Below are 21,454 nucleotides of genomic sequence, written 5' to 3'. Positions count from 1 at the left end.
ATGTTAACTTATCTATATTTCCCCCCAAATTAGCTTATTCGAGAACAGCAAACCAATCATCCACAAGGATCTGAGGGAATGAGACATTGGACAGGTGAGTTTTGATAATCAAAATAGGTCCTGAGTACAAGCATCTCTAGGGTGTATCAATTAGATGGGTCACCATGGGGTCTGTATACACTTTGCTGAGGGTGGGGCAGAGGGGACGGAGATTTGCTCAAATAGCAGGAGAGTGGCTCATGGAGACAGGGACGGAAGAAGTCTGTATTTCATGATGCTAAAATGACATTAGACTCCTACACACACAACTGGCCCTAAATCCTTTCCATGATCACTAAGTACTATAACCTCTCCACACCTGTCTGTTCCTTCTGTGGCTTCCCCCAAGGATGTTGTTTAAGCTCATTTCAATCTTCCTCAGTCTTTTTTTTTTTTTTTCAAAGGAAAATCAGCCATTTTTATTAAGAATGTTTGCCTATGAAACTGTTTGAGGTAATTTCCAATTTAGCTCCATATCTTTTTTTTTTTAATTTATTGGGGTGACAATTATTAGTAAAATTACATAGATTTCAGGTGTACAATTCTGTATTACATCATCTATAAATCCCATTGTGTGTTCCCCACCCAGAATCAGTTCTCCTTCCATCACCACATATTTGATCCCCCTTACCCTCATCTCCCACTCCCCACCCCCCTTACCCTCTGAATCTTCCTCAGTCTTGTTCCTACTGGAGAATAGTGCGGTTTGCCTTTACTCGCTAAGGATGGGCCTCATACTGAAAATGGAAGCGATCTGTCCGGGAGGTCTGTCCACCGGGCACCACAGTGGGAGGCTTGGGTACGTGGAAGGGGAGCCGGAAGAGGGAGAGAAGGCTCACCAAGGGCAATTGGGAGCAAGGGGCAAGCGATGCAGTGTTGACCCACGTGCAGTGGCAATCCCTTAAAGCCGAATTGCCTGTAACAACTCTGCTACTTTGGGGCCTACTCTAACATACCCCAACATGTGGTTCTATTGCTGGATCCTCACATCTGTTTAACGAGGAAGAGAATAAAGTTCCATATCCTGTAACTGGGGAAACTGTGTTTCATGCTGCCACTAATGATGGGCAGAGAGAACACTGTGCTTGCTGTGACTGCCTAGTGGTACTAGAAAAATAGGTACAGCATCCACATTCGTGGACTTGGAGTGTGTGTTGGGGGAGGGGGAGTTGGGTGGGCAAGCAGCCCTCTGTAAAATGCTACACAAAGAAGCAATGAAGCACAGTGATGAAAAATACAGATTTGAAGCCCATCTGCTTGGGTTTAATTCTCCCAGTTCTGCTATTTACTAGTTGTATGACTTTGGGCAAGTTACTTTACCATTCTGTGCCTCAGTCTCCTTACCTGCAAAATGGGTTTAATAAGTTTCTACCTCTTGGGATTGTTAGGAGGAATAAATGAGTTAATATGAGCACTAGAACAGTACCTGGTACCAAGTGAGTAGGACTTGTTTGCAATATTTGTATTCCCTAGTCTATTATCTATGAACTTAAAATGTCCCAAAGCTAAAGTTATAGAAAATTTGAGTGGAGGCTTAGAACAGATGAAGGTTGAGAGAGCTTCAAAACCAGAAAAAGTGATTGTGAGATGGAGGGATGAAAAATAAAATGGAAGCAGTTGTAGGGACTCAAGGTCAGACTTTCAGGATAAACTGACCAGACCATGGGTGTAGGGGCATGGCAGCTGGGATGTGCTGTGGGAGTTGATCAGGACCTGGGGTCCGGGATGAGGGGCTGAAGCAATTAGATGAGAGAAGGCAAAGGGCACCTGTGGGAAGGGTAGGACCCAGAGTCTCGGTGTAGGTGGCTGGCTGCAGAAAAAGCAGTTTTGATTGTAACCCAGTTTGGAACTGAAGGTGAGCAAAACGTGGAAAGAGATGTTTATTTTTGGCGTCTCCTCTCCAGAGAGCACTTCTCCTCTCATGCTCTATGTCCAATATTTCCATTCTGCCTTGAAAATGCGGCCCCCAGAGCCAAGCCTTCCTCCTCTGTCACTGCTCCACAGCCTGAAACTGTTCACCTCACCCACCAGTTCCCTAACAAAACTCCCATTATTTGAGCTTATACTCAGATGTCAGCCTGACTTGGGAGGAAAGATAACAGAGTGGAATTTATCTCTCACTAATGAAGTTACCAAAAGCCACTGACTACTCCCTAAAGTGCCTGGGTTTTAAAAAGGAAATACTTGTAAACTCAAATGAATATCTAACCTAGGAAGTCTTAATTTAGGCAGCGATGGGGTGGGCAAAGGCAGGTTTCAGAGAGGCATCATTTTCAGTGATTCTTAAAGGGGCTGTGACTGCCAAAATGTTAAAGTATTTGCTTTAACCTATTTTGGCTAAGGCAGCTTAACAAAGTAAAATGTAAGCATTCAGGTTAGTTGGAAGAAAATAATTTTCAATTCCATACGTCACTGATTTGTGAGTGTATGTGCCCACAAGTGTGCATGGATGTGTGTGTATCCAAATTCTTTCCTTCTTCTATTTTGGAACCATGGATTTTATTTTTTTAATGCTTGGATTCATTGTTTTCCTCCCACCAACATGGCTCCTGTGGTTTCTTCAACGGGGAGTTCAGGTGTGTGTGTCAAGGGGCGTGTGGGTAGCTGAGGGAGGTGTAACCAGGTTGTGGGGGCTGGAATCTGCTTAGTCACAGGTTTTTTGACATCCTACATCCTCTTCCTCTCTAAAATAGGAAGTTCTTACTTCCATACCATGGTATCATCACGAAGGAAATGAGCATATATTTTCCACAGCTTGTCTTCCCTCCCCCATTTCCTATTGCTGTCTGCGGCTCCATCCACTCTCCCAGAATGCTTCACTTGGCCATAATGAGATGCTCGGCTGCTGTGCAGCACCGACATCTGGAGATGGATGGGGACTCCTGTACTGCCCTGAGAGGGACGTTAAAAGACATTGTATTCATGGAAGCAGGCTAGAAAAAGCGAGGAGAAATGAAGAGCCTGACAACACACAGAAGCCATTGTCCAAGTAAAATGGTTATTCTTTCTGTCCATTCCCTGCTAGCTGGAGTAACTGAGGCGATGCTGTTTCTGAGGGTCACTATAAAGGTCGTGCATTGTTTAGAGTCAATTGGAAAATTATACCTTCTGAGATCGATTTAATACGACATCATTAGGACTTGATTAGCTCGGTGCAAATAAGGTGAAAATACCCAATTCAGAGATGAGCATGTGGTAATGAATAAATACATTAAAAAAAAAAATCCCTAGGCAGGTGTGATTTCTGTAAAATAAAAGGCCCTGGTGAAAAAGAACAGTGTCAGTTTAAGCATCCCATAGTTGTGCTGGAGAAAAAGATTAGCAAAAAAAAAAGGCTGATTAATGCTACCCTAATAGTCATGTATAAAAAATCTTGGAAGTGAGAAATAGTTTTAAAAATAAGTGAAATTTTCTCTATATCTAGGGGAGGCAAAAAAAGAAAAATAATTGCTAAATGAAATTGAAACACTGATATCGAATCTCAGCATAATTGGAAAATTCTTAGCTTTTCTGAGAGATCCATAAGATGGCTGCTTCAGAAAGAAAAAAACCAGGATTTTCCAGAAATTTAAAAACACAGACTCACTTTTACTTGAAATAGTCCCAAGCATAAAAATTAGCCAACTGCACCTCACAAGATTGCATTAGGTTCACAAAGAAATATGTGACAGCATCTCATAATTGGTGCTTATGCATTCATTCCTGCTTCCCTCTCCTACTTTTACAAATTTTTTTTTACATATTTTATCTTATTTAGTCCTTATTTATTCCTTGAAAGTATTACTCCCATTTTTACAGATGAAGGAACTGAGGCCCAGCCAAGTTTACTGCCTGTTCAAGGGTTTAAGTGATAGGATTTGAGTCTTAATTCAGGCTGGCCCAAGGGTAATACTTAAAGACATTTTGCTTTTGCCTCTGGTATAGATTAAAAATTTTTTATGCTGGTAACTGGCTCTTAGGGAAGGGTAATGTTACTTCAAAGTACAAGGAAGAGAAATTATTCAATGTGGGAACACAATATGTGTCTATTCATGTAGAATCCCCTGTAATTTATTACAATCTGCTTAGTTGTTTAAGATGCTGTCTGTCTATATTCACAGGAATTTCCTATACCCATTTGCACTTCCAGTATCAATTGTCATTAAACTGTTTTTCAAAGAGTTTGAAAGACACAGCATTGACATTAGATACTCATTTTTTTTTCTTTATTGTGTAAAGTCTCACATTTCTGCTAGTTAGCTCAGTTGGTTGGAGCATGGTGCTGGTAGCACCAAGGTTGCCGGTTCGATCCCCACATGGGCCACTGAGAGCTGCACCCTCCTTTAAAAAAAAAAAAAGAAAGAAAATCTCACATTTCAGTTCCAAACTCGGCTAATTTCCCTTTGGTGGCATGTCTTGGGGGAGGCTCTTTTGTATGCTAACTCAATGTTCCCTGTCAACTCTGAAAGGGATGAGAGAAGCCAAGTTAATAAAACAGTGACTGGAGTCAGGGACTCGTTTAGAGGAAAAGACAGATTTGGCATGACACGTTGGATGTGAAGAATGTGATGAGTACTGAAGAGTGTCACAATGACAACAGTGGCTAACATTTATTGAGTGACACTACGTATGTGCCGGGTACTTTTAAGTGCTTTACTTGAATTTATTCATTCATTTAATTCTCGTAACATACTTATGCGGTAGCTCCTATTATTTTCACTATTTTGCAGATGAGGAAACTAAGACACAGCGGTGTGAAGTAATTTGTCTTCTTAAGTGGTGAAGCCAATGGGATTTTGATCCAGACCTTAGGCTCCAGAAAGCCTAAGTTTGGCTTCCAAAAAAATGGCAAAAGTTTAACTTCCAGAGTTAAAGTTTAGCTCCCCCCAAAATTTAACTTCTAAAGCTAAAATGCCTAGTGTGCATTGGTTCTATCAAGTTCCATCTGTTAAGGTTTTTTCATATTGGGGGACAGGTAGTAGCCCCAGTGGAGGGTGATGAAAAACATGGAGGTCTCTTGAATGTGCATTATAAGCCCACATGACAGGAACATATCAATTCTATGAAGTAACTTGTAGCGATTATAAAGAGGTTGTTTGTGTTTGTCAGTATTCTGACCTCTGGTGTAAGATAGGCAGGGAAAATGGAAGCTGATAAAAGAAAAAGTATAGTAAAGCAAGATAGAAGGCAGCCGATGCCATCTTTTCAGCTTGTCAGTCACTTCCAGTTTTGAGGAGATGCTGTCCTCATTGATGACAACAAGGAAAAATGCCTACTTCTATGTTTTTTCCATTAACCTGATAATTAAGACCTGACTGTATGCAGGCACTGAAAAATGAAACCAACATATTTATTACCCTAGTAGCATCTGGCAAGTGGCTATTTGCAGAACTGTTCTATGTATATATGTGAAAAGCAATATACATTGCAGAGATAGTCATATGTAATTAAAAGTTTAAGAACTGAAACATGCTTCCAATAACACAGGCCTTAGTGGTTAAAAGGTGAATTCCAGTATGCTGATGTATTAGAGAATTTGTTACACGCAGTAGTGCCTCATTAGAGACTGGTATAAATAATATTGTTGACAATATACCAGGAAGTATATATTTGCTATTGAAATAAAGTCAAAAGGATTAAATAGATAAGAAAGATGTAGTAATCTGGAAATAATCTGACTGATATTTTTCACAATATATACCTACAAGGTACTCCTTAGTGGTTAGATACTCAACTCAAGACAGAGGCCAGATTTCACTATCTTTCAAAAGCACATTCACATCCAGATTATTGTATCCTTATAAATAAATCTCTCAGATATGTTGGCCATATATTAACCTGATTAAAAAGAGAGGGAACTTGGGGTGAGTGGTTAGCTCAGTTGGTTAGAGCCCGGTGCTCTTAACAACAAGGTTGCCGGTTCCATCCCCACATGGGCCACTGTGAGCTGCACCCTCCACAACTAGATTGAAACAACTACTTGACTTGGAGCTGATGGGTCCTGGAAAAACACTTAAAATAAATAAAATTAGAGAGAGAGAGAGAGAGAGAGAGAGAGAGAGAGAGAGAGAGAGAGAGAGAGAGAGAATTGAATGAAGCCCAGCATGGAAACATTGTAAAATAGAGAGTAGAGAGTTTGGCTACTTCGGGACAATATTAACACTATTACCTATTTGCTGAGTGGCAAGTTACTAAAGCTCTCTAAGCCTCAGTTAAGTCATTTGTAAATTGGGGATAATATTAGTACATTGGGTGGTGGAATAATTTATAGGCAAAGCACTAGAGTAGTGCCTATCATACTGGAAGCACTGAAAAAGGTTATCATTTTGGGGTTGGCAAACTGTCAGTTGGTTATGAGTTTGGAGGAATAAATTATCCTGACCTCTATAGATACACAGTTGACTCTTGACCAACGCGGATTTGAACTGTGTGGGTCCACTTATACATGGATTTTTTTCAGTAAGTATTACAAAGGTGTTTTCTGTCCCTTACAATTTTCTTACATTTTTTTCTCTAGCTTACTTTATTGTAGGAATAGACATTATGTTATATATAATGTACAAAATTTGTGTTAATCAATAGTGTAATTGGAAAGGCTTCCAGTCAACAGTAGGCTATTTATTAGTAGTTAAGTTCTTGGGGAGTCAAAAGTTATGTGGATTTTTGACTATGTGGGGGGTCAGCATCCCTCAATTTTGCATTGTTCAAGGGTCAACTGTATTTACTTTTTCTTTTTTCCCCATTTCCATATCCTGGAAACCCCCTTAGTTTGACTTTTTGTGACTCGTGAAGTTCTACATACTCTGTCTCTGTAATCTGAGGCTGAATTATTCCACCCTGGCATGTGTTCTTTCTCATTCTCTTTAACTCTTACCAGGAACACATTTATCTATTTGTTTGAGCAGACCCAACTTTATTTCAGTCCTGAGGATTATGCCATTTTTCATTCTGTACCCCCAACCCTAACATCTGCAGGAAAAGCATGCTATAATGGGGTCTGTAGAATTTAGGGAAAAGTTTTAAAATTTGATTAAAGAGCTCTGCTGTTTTTTCTCTCACTACACTTTTCCAAATCAAATTTTAATGCAGGCTTAGGGTATTTGAAAATATATCTGATTAAAATTAATATTATACAACTAATAACATAGAAAAATTCCAATTAAATTTGGTATCAGTTGACACACAATAACTTGCTTTAATATTACCTTAAAGCAGTACCCTGGTGAAGGGGGATGCTGAGAGACTGCATTCCCAAATATCTCTACCCATCACAGTCCCAAGACAATTATTCACTTTTTTCTCCAAGGATTTAATATAAACACACAGAAGTATAACAATATTGTCTCAGTAAACATCCTCACAGGGATCAAGTTATTTGGGAATGCTATCAATGAAAAAAATTGAAATATATAATGAAAAGTTTTCTTACTGAATTTCATAAAAAAAGGCAACATTCCAGTTCTGAAGTATAGAATTTGTATTACATTGATATAATAAATTTCAAGGGGGAGGAGAAAGTAGTTTACCCATCTTTGGAATTTGAAGCTTTGGACGTGTGGTGCAGGGGGAAATACCTAGCCTAGGAGTTAGGAAATTTGAGTTTAATTAATGCTTTGTTATCAGATTAGACATTTAACTATTTTGGACCTCAAGTCTCATATTCTTAAAATGAGGAAGTTGGATTTGATAATCTCTAAGCTTCCTTCCAGATCTAAAATTTCATTACAGTGAACATTCAGTTCACTTTAAGGAACAGTTAATTAGTACCTACTATTTGAAAGCAGTGTGTTAGGTACTAGGGACATAAAGATTAATGTAACAAGTTTCCTGCCCTCAAAGGTTTATAATCTTGTGGATTATTAAAACAATGGGGTAGCATTTGCAGAATATTATGTAGTCATTGAATTATAACTATTTTATTCATAAAATGTGGGGGCAGTAAGGTTTGGCAGAATAATAATGAGCTTCACCTCTCAATCTTCAGACTACAACTGACCCACTACAAAAATCTGTGTAAATTACTCTCTAAGTCTGTTTTTTTATTTTAAAATAATCATATTGACCCCACTGAAAATTATGCTGAGAAATAACAAAGTTGTACATTCTATACTTTTTTTATGGACACCCTGTGCCAGAAGAGAGCTGGGTGCCAGGGGCAAAGCAGCTGGAAGGTCCCTTATGTAGCTTAAGCTTTACATACATTATTACAAAGTTTGCTGCAAATGAATTCATATAGCAAATGGCTACCTAACACAAATTAATTGTGGCTTATTTGAATTTAGTAGTGTCAAGAAGCAAGCCCATTTCTGTACAAAAAAAAACTGTGCCTTAGCCCTTGAAGTACCATAATAAGAAGTAAAAAAAAAAAATCCCATACGAATACTACATGTACAAAATATGAACTTGTATAAGCTAAATATAATTTATTATTTCCTAGATGTAGAATAGGTTGAAAACATAAATGGGATAAAGAATTCAGGAGCAGCTTTTCTGCTGTTAGTATGGATGGACATTCTTACAATTAAATTTGCCCAACAAGGAATGGCTTATCTCCGAGTCCAGAGGTAACTACCCATCTCTATGGCGCCCAGATGATGCTCTGTCAGGTTTAAGGTCACCAATATGAGTGAGATTCTTGTTGAGAAGGATAAATTCACCTTCAATTCTGACGTTCTATGATTAGATGATGTGATTCACAAATGTTTGAATGATAGAAATATTATAGATTATATTTTATAAATTATAAGGATGTGATTTTTTTTTTAAAACGAAACATTAGGGATTAAATGGAGTTTATTACAACAGGAGTGGTGTGGGACAGCGGAACAGGTTTGATTCCATTGTTTCAAATATCTTGTTTTTGGCATAACATTTATGCCCTGACTTGAAACCTAAATTTTCGAACCCTGAAACTCCAAACCTTGGCTGTAGAAATCTAAAACCAAAACGACTGATGTTTTATTACCAGTTGTTTGTAGTGTCATCCATTCTCTGAGGTGAGATGGGTGGAATACTCGGGTGCTGTCTTGGTCAGGGCCTTAGGATACGAGGAGGTGATGGACGTGTGTGATGCACGTGTGCTGTCCTTGGGGTAGGAGGGAGCGATCCTCCACTAATATCTCAAAATAGTATTACTCACGACAATCATGTAGTGAGTGTAATGAGTTGGTGTGAAAGCATTGGAAAAACTGGTCAAAACTCATGAAAATGGTGCCAATTCTTAGGAAATTCAATGGTCAGAATTCACCTAAATTAACGCCTTTCTCTACCAAGCAACAGCCAATTTTGTTTTCTGGACGGTCTCCCAGCGTCAATGACTTAGGTTCGCTTAGTTTACGCTAGTTGACCTTAGACGGCTGGTGACCAATGTGCCAGACTGAGCCCAAAGCTCGGAGCGTGGTCCTGGATTTCCTGCATGCGGACTGAAGCATACAGATGTGTGTATATGATGGGCAATGCCTGTAACATTCGAAGGCTTTAGAACAGCCCATTTGTGACGAAGGGGTAAATGTGTTAACTCCAGAAAAGAAGTGCATTTCGAAAACGGGAAGAGGATGGATTGTTGTACAAGAAATGGGAATTTGTCCTTCACCAGAGGGTTTGCTGGAAATGACGTCGCGGCAATTCTTTATCCAGTTTCCAGCTGTAGAAAACAGCAAGTGAAGTCCCAGTTCAAGTTCGGCGCGGACTGGGCTCCTGCAGAGAGCCACTCTGAGGCGTGCGAGTAAGTGAGAGATCCGGACGCGCTGCGCCAGGCGTGAGGGATGGGTTGCCTCCTCTGTTTGGTGCAGCGGGATAAACGCTGCCCCGACAGCGCTTCCCCTGCCGGGTTTTTCTGGGAACACTTTTCGTGCTTTGTTTCAGACGCCGACCCATCCTTATCGGTTGGTCGGCACCTCCACCAATCCCGCCCGCGGCGGGGCGGAGCTTCAGGGTCAAGGTGGACCAATTCCCGGGCCTCGCCCCTACACGCGCTTTCGGACCCCGGGGATGAGTGACAGCAGTGGGGTCCAACCTCCTACTCCAGAGCGTGGCCTCCGCCAGGGGCGTTACGAAGATAAGGTGCCGGGGCCAATCGCATTGGATCTCAGGGGGCGGGGCCTCTTTGTCAGCCCGAGACCGGCGCTCTCCGCACGCCTTTTGTCAAATGAGAAACGCGGAGGGGCTGTTCCTCAGCAGAGGTATAGCCAATGAAGGAGGTGAGGTGGGCGGGCCGGGAGTTCCTGGTCGCGGGTCCTCAGCTCCCAGCCGAGGTGCGGCAAGCCGGTGGGGGGATCGCGAGGCGAGCGCGGGATCCTGGGCGGCGAGCGGCGTGTGAGCTGCCTGAAAATGCACTCGGATGCTGCCGCTGTCAGTGAGTAACAGAGAGCGAGCGGGTCGGGGCCGGACGGCTGCCAACACTCTCCACTCGGGTCTCGCAGTCCCTGCGCCCGCGCCTCTTGTCCCAAAACGCGCGGGGAGCTCCTGCTTGGGAGCCACCCCTTCCCCTCTTGGGGCCAAGGCGGCCGGTGAAGCCGCGGGCTGCGCGGGGCGGGGGCGGGCGTGGGGGGAAGGGGCCGGCCTGCTGGAGGAGGGCGGAGGTGAGGGGGGTGGGGACTGGCTCCATTTCAGTGTTGGGGGAGGGGGGTCGGGACGTGCGATGAAGGGCCGGGACCGGAGTGTCCGGGGTGAAGGGAGGTGGAGGCGGCGGGCGTTAGCGGGCAGGGACGGGTGGTGGCACCGGAGGGCGTGAAAGGGAGCGAGCGAGCGGGGCGCAGGGGTGAGGATTTCCTAGGGGTTGAGCGGTGCGGGCGGCTGGGTGAGAAAGGCGGGTGAGTGTGAGGGGAGCTCGGGGGCGGGGACAATGGGAAGGAGGACTGGTTGGCGGGGGTGGGGGGAAACAATGGGGTGGGGGAATGGGGGCAGCGGCTGAGGGGCTAGGAGGGCGGGCGAGGAGATGAGGGCTGATGTAACGGGAGAGCGAGATGGTGGGAGGGATTGGGGTGTGATGGGATAGTTGGGGAGCCCAGCGGGCGGGAGGGAGGGGTATTGGAAGGGTGGTGGGCTAACTGGGAATGGTGAGAGGGGCAGACGTTGGGGTGGTAGGATGGAGCAGGTGTTGGGAAGATAGGGTAATTGGGAGTAAGAGGGTAATTGGGAAGGAGAGGAGGGTTTGGGGTGAGAGGATGGGGGTAGGGGTAAAGGAGGTGCGGTGTGGGTAAAGAGCTAGTTGGGTGGAAAGGGAGATTGGGAGGGGCCGGGGCAGGGAGACGACTGTCAAGTCCAGATTCGGGCTGTGCCGGGTTGTGGGGGCCTAAGGTGTCAGACTGTGTTTGGGGGAGGTGTTTTCTGCCCCCCATTCCACTCCATCAAGGCACGGTCCCTGGAGAGGGGAGCGAGCCCTGAGCTTCGGGGTCCAGGGAGGGGGCGGGGTTGAGACGTAGGGAACGGGGGAGGTGCCCCGAGGTTGGCGCTGGTCGCGGTTCCCCCGCGAGCGGCTGGAAGAGAGGTCAGCGCTGGTGCGGGCTCCGGCTGCGGGACTGGGAGGCGGGGCAGGGACGCGGGCTGCGGGTTTTCCGCTGTGGGAACTGGAGGGGTTGGGCCGTGGAGGCCGGGTGGGGGGTTTTGCGCAGGGAAGGTGTCGGGGTCCTTGGATTTGTCAGTGACGCAGTTTTCTAATTTTTGGTTGTCAGGTGTGGAGGCTGGTGCTTCAGGACCCGCTTTCCTGCAGGGAGCATGGAGCTGGAGGCCCGGGGTAGCGCCTGGTGGGGCGCGACCGCTCCTAGGCTTGAGGGGAGAGCGCTTTAGGGGTTTCCTTTAGGGTCTGGCTCCTTTCGCCGGGTGTGAAGGGGAAAGGCGGTCTCGCGGAATTCTGGGACTCGTAGTCCTGGCGGCGGTTGGGTTGAGTGCACGTGGGTAACTGTGGAAACGAGTCCCAGAATGCAGCGCGCCCCTTGGAGCCTCCCTTTTCTGCTAACTCTTGCTTTATTCCTGGTGGACCTGAGAGTGCTCTCCCGAGGCTCCCCAGTCCCCTGGGACTGGAAATGGTTTAGTAGACCTCCCTTTGTCAGCGGGATGGGGAGAAAGCAAAGTGCAGTCCTTTCACACTGGGGTTCTTGATCCCGAAAGTTGATTTTTCCCCCCTGCATTTGGTGGCTTTACGTGTAGAATAAATGCTTAGTGTTGAACCATTGAGCACATTGATTGTGGGAAAAACATTCAAGGTGCATCACAACATAAAGGATTGTTTTTAGGATGGTGTATTTATTGTGGCGTCTGTTGGTTGTAAACAGTAGGTAGAAAGGTTCGGTCTTACATAAATCTGGGAACACAGTGGAGACATGTAACCCTTGTGAAGATAATATAAATTATGTGTTTGTATTTCGTGGGCTGTCTGGATTGCTCAGGGATGAGGGAACTTTTTGAAAAAAAAAAAACGGTTTTGAAATGATTTGAGTGATGGAGGCTGATTAATAGAATTTAGGGTGGAATCTAGGGTGGTTTCATTCATAAAGCCACCATGAAAACGTAAAGATGAATAAAGGGAATATATGATGTCTTCAGTTTTCAAAGAAGCATGGGAAGCAAATAAGAGAGGAAGATAAACTCAGTGGAGGACCTTTAGAGGTTTACACTTTTTTTGTTTTTGATTTTAGCTACAGCCTATAATTCCGTCTAGTTGCCTTGTAAGTATTAGAGACCATTCTCTTAGTCTGTTGATTACCTGAACCTCGTATCCTTTGTGTGTTCCCTTTACCATTTATATGTAATGATTCAAAAAATTAATAATGTAGAGGGCCACAAAATTAGCTTGGAGATGAGAAATCATTTTTATGTGATATATAAGGTATTTTGAAACTATTGGTACCATAGTCACTGGAAGAATAATGACCCTAATGATAAAAATTTTACCAAAAAGCCCTGAGATTTGGAAACCTTCTAGTATGGTTACAAATACACTGAATGTGTACCTGATTCAATGATGGTTCTTTTCTTCATGGCTGAAAAATTGGGCAATGTGTGATTTTTGGGGGGATATAGTTTATATCTATCTTATATTAATATAGTTTTTAAGTTTGTGGTGAAATATCCAGGAAACCCTTTGTGATATGTAAATATGAAATACGGACATGTTTTTTAAAGTGTACATTTAACAGTGGAATTTGCTCTTGTAAAAGATAAAGTGTATGAAGTTGAAAACAAGAATTGTAATTGTCTTCAAAATGGTGGGTTTTTTAAAGGAATATATTAGGCTAGTCATTTCTTCACCTTTTGCTTTATCTTGCATTCCAAAGGGCAGGTGCCCTTTGCACACAATACAACCCCTTTCCTCCCCTAGCTCTTCAAACCCTAGGTTTCTATAAGTTATCAACTTACACTTTCTGCTTTGGTTTTTAGGATCCTCTTTGATTTTAGGCCTTTGGGGAGGTCCTTTATTTTCTTGTGAACTTAGCTATACATTTAAACAGATCTTTCTTATACAGAATTTTTGGACCCTTTTACATGGGGAAGGATTTTTAGGTTTTCTTGTTTATAACATTGCCAGCAAAGAAAGTCTCCCTCATTTTCTCTACCTTAGATTACTTCTGTACATTTACTCTTTTCTTCCTCTTTCCTGCCTTCAAGAAGTGCTCCTGCTAACACTTGATCACATTTTATCAAATGTTATTTATCATTATATTCTTTTCTGTTCCTATCTTTAGCTGCTCTCAGAAGCTCTTATTAGCTTGTTGGTTTCTTCCTGACTATAGTACATGTTTTGCGTTATTCTCAATAATCATCATCATCATCATCATCATCATCATCATCTTGTTAACTCAGCAGTTTAAAAATCAACCTGTCAGAAACCGACCTTGTGATGACCTCTCTTATGTCAGGATGCTTTTGGCAGGTAACAGTACTCAATTAAAAATGGCTTAAATAAGAAAAAAAAATAATGGCTTAAATGTAGAGCTTATTGTCCAGTAGCAAGAAGTCCAGAGGTAAGATTTCTTATCTATCTTCTTTAGGTTCTAAGGCTGATGCAGTGTCTTAATGATAACTTAAGAATCTATACCCTTTCCATCACTTTCTTCCTCTATTCTTAGTATTTTGGCTTATCAAAAGTCTCAGGCTCATTACCTCATGTTTGCAATGTGGTTGCTGCGGCACCAGACATACGTATATAAGAAAGTGAGGCAAAAAGTTTATTTACTTACAACTCCCTCTTAACTGAGAGGTCTTTTCCAGAAGTTTACCTTGGCTACTTTCACTTGAGTTTCATTAGTTAGAACTGATCTCATGCCACTGGTACTTATGAGGGAGGTTGAGAAAGTGAGATCTGGCATTTTTCAGCTGTCGTGGCATATGGCCTTTGCTAGGGTGGAAGAAGGGTGAGGAGAACGCTCTGGGTTGGCAGCCTGCAGGTATATCCCTGAACCAGCTACGTGGTGTGTCTCTGCCTTGGTCTCCATCATTTTTATCTGTTGATCTATTTTCTGCCTCATTCTGAAATAATTAGAGGTGACCTGCAAAATACAGATAAAATCGTGTCAAGGGAAGGAAAATAAACTGTAGATTGACAGGCTACACATAAATGCTTGCCATGCATTTGGCTCTGAGCTTCCTAGTAGGCAAAACAAAGAGGAAAACAAGACCAATTTTATTCATTTGGTTAATGAAACTACAGTTCATTTAATAACCTAAGCAGGATGCTTAGACATTTCTCATTCTCTATCTCTGATCAGTAGTGAAAGGGCGGCTGGATCTCTTCCCTTGCCTGTCCTCTCTTCCCTGTACCTCTTGCCATCATCCTTGGTCTGACCCATCCTTTCATATGTTGTAATAACCAGTAATCCTTTGGCCAGGCTCAACCTCCTCTACTCTATCACTGGTTGAATCATTTTTGTCCTTATGATTCCCTTACCCAAAAAACTGGAGGGCTCCTAGTTGCTTACCGAAATACAGACTTCTCAGAAGCTGGGGTCCAACCAGCTTCTGTAGTTTGAGCTCAGTTTCTTCCCCTTGGACTGCTCTTTGCTTGCCCACTGCCTTCAGTGCTACTTCTGATGGAACTGGATTATTGAGTTCCTTATTCCCTTGCTAGCAGACTCATGTTCCCTCGAATCGAATCTCCAAAGTACTGTTTACTTCTGTTCTCAATTTTATCTTATATAACAATAACTGCTTGTTTGCTCTTTTGTCCCCTCTCCAATGAGGTTATTACCCCCTTGAGATCTGGGACTGTGTCTTAGTGTCTACTTTATTGTCCCCGTGATGTCTTGCTTATTAGGTCCTCATATATGTCCTGAATTGAGCTTAACTGGTCAACTCTTGAATAGTTCGTGAATTATCCGGAAAATTTCAATTCTTCCTCTTCCTATCCAGCAGGCTTCTGAGTCTTTCATTATCTTTAGATTTTTCTTCAGGGAATGCAAACTTTCACATTCATTTTCTGCCTTTTTGGACGTCAGCCATGTGCAAACCGATTTAAATAGTATTTCTTTAAAAACACATGCATGTATCAATTTCAAAGAATGTCTGTGGCCCGGAGAAATTCTCAAAGAGGTTAAAATGCTAATGATGCTGAGGAACCAGGAGTCCGCGTGTGAAAGTGTCCATTTCTGATCCGGGGGCCTACAGCGCTGTGCGGAGGGGCTCAGGCAGGCCTGATCTTAGGGGCCTAGAGTGCTTCTGCTTCCCCCCCCTTTTGTTTCATAACCAGTTCTGGTCCTAACGTTTTATTTCTGAATATTAACAATACATTGACATTGATGAAAAGCTTTCTTCATTTAAAAAGTAAACTTTGTTAGTTGGAGGTGAGTTTTCTGAGAATCTGACATTAATGCTGATACCTTTTTGTAGTTGGTCAGGTTGAATTAGTGTTCAGAGTTTTTCATGGCTTGTTCTTTTGTCTTATTCTGGGATTCAGGTTAGAAGTACCTCTTGAGAATTACTGCTTTAAGCAGAACATACATTTAAAAATATTTTTGGCTATAAAAGAGGTTATAATTTGTGGCTTATGTTTTAAGCAGAAGAAGGTATTGAGATACTACATTTTAAATAGAATCATGTATTTTAGCAATTATTGCATGACTATTTCAGCTCTAAGGATATTTTTTGTATCATGTCCAGTATTCGAATTGACAAACTATCAGCCACTTCAGATTTGAATTTTTTTTTTAGATTGAAAATGCTGTTAATGAGTTATTTTCAATCTTAGAAGGTAGGCTTGTAGTTTTTGAAACTAGTATACTGAGTAAAATGCTAAATAATATGAAAAAAGCCCCATCCTCCCCAAATAGCATTACCTCTGGGTATGATTCTTTTTAGTTTCATCTTTGAGGATGTTTTTCTTGTGAATGCTTTTTTGCGAACCTTTCATTACTTGCTGGCCTGGATCAGTAGTATTGGCAGAAGCAGCCACATCCTTTTGTGTCTTGGTGGGCAGGACCTGGCTCCTCCTCTCATTGGAGGAGCTGCTTAGGCACACCCACCTCGACGTGGGAATCGGAAGATGGAGGCCAGTGATGGGAAGGGTCCTGCAGGCCCTTTGGAGAGCAGGGACAGTGGTTGCAGCTGCACTATTTCTATTTCTAGAATCAGTGGAGGCTGCGGTGGGGGGTGGGGGGTGGGGGGTGGGGTGTCTGGGCCGGCTGGTCCTGGCTGTGTGGATGGTGTACTCTGCTGAGTCCCCTGATGGTGGTTGTATAGCTGATGTGCTTGGTTCCCTGGATTTCCTAGGGAGTCTGTGAACTATCCAATAGGTTTTAAAAAACAAATCCCTCTTCTGTTTAAATTAGCTCGTTGGTTTCTGATGTTCACAACTAAGACTTCTGACCAAGTCAACATCCAGACCTGTCCCTGTCGATTCCTGGTGGAGGCGCTGGTGGAGAAGAGCAGTGATCGGCCTTTCCACCCTGGTTGGACTCTGTGTAGAGACCTGGAGTCCTGCTTGAAGGCAGCTTAGGGGACTGAAGTGGCGGAGCACACAGGCAGTGTGAGCTGCGGGGGCTGCTTTGCCGGTGGTCAGGCAGGACTCTGAGCGACACACCAGCCAGCCCACTGGTTCTCATCTGATGGAGCCTTCCTTGATTGCTGTCTTTCCCTAATCGCCTTTGTCCCTTAGGAAAAAACAATTCGAGGAGTTAAAGCGTAACTTGCGCATCTTTTTGGATCTGACTTGGGAATATTACCTGTGGAAATAATATTTGTGGCTTTTTTTTCCCGGTGGAATATTTGTTTAGCCAGAATTTGTATCTGATAGTCCTAATTGCTTTTTAGTCTACTTTATTGAGTATAATTTACATGCTGTAAAATTGGACCTTTTTAAGTTTACAGGTTGATGAATTTTTATAAATATCTATATTGGTATAAGCATTACTAAAATTAAGATATAGGACATTTTTATTACCCACAAAAGTTCCCTGTGCCCTCTTGTAATTTATACTTCTCTACCTCCCACTATAATTTTTAGCTTTTAATATATATCATTTTAGTCCTCCATGTTGGTTGATAATTTGTTATTTTGCTGCTCATGGGGATATTACAATATAGAAAAGTATGATAAATCTCTCTCTCTTTTCTACTGAACTATTAAATCCAAAGAAAAACTACCAGTGCTGTATAAATTATAAATCTGATACTATTTTACCACATGAAACTGTCTATGTTGACTTGTTCTCTTGAAAGATTTCCCAGTAAATGGCTTTTCATACTTCTTTGTGGCCCAAAGACATACTGTGCTAGGATATGCTGCCTGAATGCGATGATGTCTTTTGATTGTTATCTGGGTCAGTTTAGGAGGCAGGAAAACGTAACAGTTAAGTGTGAGGCCTAGAGTCAGAATGTCTGGGTTCAAATCCTTGCTCTACTACCTATTAGCTGTGTGACCGTGGGTAAGTTACTCAACTGCTCTGTGTGCACTTCAGAGTTCTCATGTATAAGAAATAACTACTGCCAGGTATGGAGTTGTTCAGGCAACAAATGCTTATTGAGCACCTACTATACACCAGGTCCCGTTCTTAATCTTTCATGAAGTTTTCATTCTGGTGCAGGGAAGGAGGCAAATAATAAATAGGTAAATCTGTAGAAAAAATAAATCAGGGAAGGGGGAGAGCACAGGTAGCCCTCCCTGTAGGTGGAGGGGGGAGAGGGAGTGGAGGATGTAATTTTAAATAGCATGGTCAGGGAAGGCCTCACAAAGAAGGTTTTAAGTTAAGCCCTGATGGAGGCGACAGGGCATTCCAGGCAGAGGGAATGCCAACGCGAGGCTCTGAGTGGGGAGCAGGCTGCATGGGAGGAACAGCAAAGAGGCTGGTGTGCTTGGAGTAGAGTTGGGGGTTGGGCCAAGGAGAAAAAAGTAGGAGGCAAGATCAAAAATGATCTCAAGGATAAAGGAGATAAAACACATAGTATCCAAAGAAGTGCTTGGCACTTTTCTGTTTTTGTTGCTAATGATTACTGTCTAATGACAGTCTCCTCGTTAGGCTTTAAAAGGAGAGCCTGGAGAGGAAAAGAGGTGATTAAGAAGCACCGAAGGAGCGAGGCATTCCCTCACTCAGCCATTCACCAAACATTGGAGGTTTTTCTTGTTGCCAGGCGCTGCCGTAACAGGACTGAACCGGGGTCCTTGTATTTAAGGAGCTTCCTTCCAGCTAGTTAAGTGGTGGAGACAGAGAAGTAATGGGCAGTTGAAGTGTGGGGCTATGGCTGCTGGGTTAACTGGTGCCTAAGCTGCTTTGGAACAAATAAGGAGTCAGTAAAATTAGACTTCAGGGAAGGGCTAGCAATTGTCATGTGGATTCAGCTTTTGAAGTTTTATTGTCTGAAGAAAAGGATCTGTGTGCACCTGGGGAGTGAGGTGGGCAGGTGGCTGTGTGAGCAGAGGGGGCAGCCCTGAGGACTGTGTTTGCAGAATGGGAGTTTGGGGCCCCAGAGTGAAGCGGGGAGGGGAGCAGAGGGTGGGCAGGAGCTACGTGGGGGAGGGCTGAAAAGAGGTACCGGGAAGTGAGAGAAGAAATGAGAAGTCAGAAAGTGGGTGCAGGGAGGTAGGAGGAACCAAGGGAAATGGGAGGGACTGACACACGGGATTATTCTCGCTGCCCGGCTGCTTTGCCGTATTAACTCCTGTAGTTCTCGCAGCCACCCCGAAGGTGGGTTGTGTATGGTTCTTATCCCCATTCTTCAGATGAGGAAGCTGAGGTGAAGAAGTTAACTCACTTTTTCAGGGTCACACAGCTTATAAGTAGTGCACTGAGATTCTAACTGAGGCATTGGGACTCCAGCACTGCCAGTAAAGTAATGCTCGTTGAATCCTGGTGGTAACCCTGCAGATACATTGGAATTCCATATTTTGTCCCTGGCCTGTGAATGATGACAGCAGAGCCAGTTGATATGGTTTTCTCTCTTTTACTTTTGGTTCTTTTCTTCTCGGAATGGGCTCCAACAGGATTAGGGTCACGGATGAATTCCTTCTTTCCCAGCCCTCCTCTTCTCATTTCTGCCGTTTTACTCGCAATAACAGACGGCATTTAAAAATGGATTCTTAGTGGGAAACAAAAATATTTCCATACTTTTTCTCAACTCACTGGTGAAATAGTCATTTTTAGTCTTCTTAACATTTTATTTTAAATAGACATGTGTTAAGTACTTTCCAAACACACACTTTTAATATTTTAAAAACTATAAGAAGTATCTACCTACATTGCAGAAAAGCCAGAAAATGTAAAATTTACCTTTCAGTAGAGCGATTAATGTAGTTTTTGTGTAACATCTTTGAAATTTTCTTCTTTGTCCGTAGATGAGCCTTTTCCCCTTTAAGATCTCTTTGTACAGATGCCATTCCCAAAATTAAACCACAGATCGCTTGTTCTTAATTAAACAGGAAGCTGAGAAGGATAGTTGTATATTCAAGTCCAGGCAACTGGCTATTGAAGTTAGAGTTTTAAAGACCTGTCACCCTGTCATTCCTCTTGCCCTGTCTTTACTTTTTGATCTTCTGGGTTTAGTCTGTTAGGCTCTTCCATTTCTAATAATAGGGATTAAAATAATGACCCTTTATGAGTGCATAGTCGTGGGCCAGCACTGTGCGAAGCACTTGGCATGTAACATGTCATTTCCTCCTCACAATAGCCCTGGAAAGAGGGTCCTGGGATTCTGGCTGTACAGATGAGGACACTGAGGCACAGTGAGCCTGGGTTAAGAGTCACTCAGCGAGGACTCCACAGGGCTGGGACTCGAACCCAGGGCTTTCTGATGCCACAGCTGCACTCTTGAACCTAAATCTGCGCTCTTGTAACATTCGTGAGGTTAAAGGATGATTTTTACTCTGAACTCCCGAGTAGATATGTGTTCTTCAGCGGGGAGGGTGGGGTGAAGGGAATGAATCTAGGGCCCTTTGTACCATGTTACGTTTGGAGCGCAGCCAGACCCGGTGTCCTGAAGTGGCCGACTCCTTTGAGATGGCTCCCACAGGCATATGCTGTGCGATGGAGGACGGGTGCTAGGTGGCACAGCGCCTCTCCTGGGTGGATGGTTTCTCCTCCCAGCCTCTTTTATGGGTCCTGTGAGAGTTAGGAGGAAAAAGCCAGCAGCGGTGTGCTTGGATGGCTTTAACTTTGGATCTTTGTGTTCAGTAAAAACGCTGCGTCACCTCTGATGACCTGCTTCCCCCCACTTAGTGGCTTTCCCCTTTCCATGCTCACCTTGTTGGCTTTCTGCCTTGTAAGTAGCAAATATTTATTGATGAGAATGACATTAACACCTTCGTCACTGCTACTTTGTTTCTTTTCATTTTTGCCTGGCTTTTCAGCCTTGTAATCTTTTCCCTGGCGTTGATCTTTTTTTCACATGCTTCTTGATCTTTTTTTTACATGCTGATAGGGTACTTATGAATGAGTTGGATTCCTGTCTGTTTTGTGAGGTTGTTCCAGGAATGGATTGGCTGCCATTGAGTCGAGGGTGGGGACAGAACTCTCCTCTCTGCTTGCACGTTAGAATCACTTGGGCTGCTTGAGAAAAGATCAGCGCTCCCCCCTCCCCCATTCTTATTTCAGTGATCTGGATTGGGGTGCCGGCAGTGGCATTTTTTTCAAGCTCCCCAGGTGATTCTGATGTACAGTCACTGGGTTCGTTTAAGTAGCTTAATTAGTGTGCTGGCTTTGGTTTGGGCTGTGGGGGAGAGGGCTCAAAATCTGCAGCCTCTGTCACCGAGGCCCTGCCCTGGGCGGGTAGCACAGACCATTCCTGCACCCCATTTGACATAGCCAGCCCTCAGGTACGCTCTCCGTGTGCCAGGCACTGTTCTAAGCACATTGCAGCAAAAACTCATTTAATCCTCACAGAATCCTTATGAGGATGGCACTATTATTACCCATTTTACAGATAAAGAAATTCCTACTTCTAGCAATAAAAGGCATGTAGAATGAAGCTGACCCACAAACCTAGCTTTTGGGTTTTCCTAGTATTGCGATATAGA

General features: G+C 43.3%; 1 protein-coding gene across 8 annotated transcripts in view; it reads left to right on the top strand.

Annotated features, from left to right (window-relative positions):
* Window positions 1-10,216: 10,216 nt before the first annotated feature.
* DCUN1D4 (defective in cullin neddylation 1 domain containing 4) overlaps window positions 10,217-21,454 on the top strand; it is a 66,672-nt gene continuing 55,434 nt past the window's right edge. For 3 of the 8 annotated variants that reach the window (XM_019741034.3, XM_019741036.3, XM_019741032.3), the window contains exon 1: window positions 10,217-10,372. In XM_019741034.3, the coding sequence (XP_019596593.3) occupies window positions 10,348-10,372 (25 nt within the window). In that variant the 5' untranslated portion in view covers window positions 10,217-10,347. Of the gene's footprint in view, window positions 10,373-10,674; window positions 10,778-11,690; window positions 11,753-11,790; window positions 12,684-21,454 lie in introns of those variants that run through there. The other 5 variants (XM_074324672.2, XM_074324674.2, XM_019741033.3 and 2 more) reach the window with 4 other exon arrangements.

This window comes from Rhinolophus sinicus, chromosome 1 (assembly GCF_057876585.1).
Source record: "Rhinolophus sinicus isolate RSI-liver-muscle chromosome 1, RSI-T2T, whole genome shotgun sequence".
NCBI classification, from domain to species: Eukaryota; Metazoa; Chordata; class Mammalia; order Chiroptera; family Rhinolophidae; genus Rhinolophus; species Rhinolophus sinicus.
This window is presented reverse-complemented; position numbering and strand designations above follow the sequence as displayed.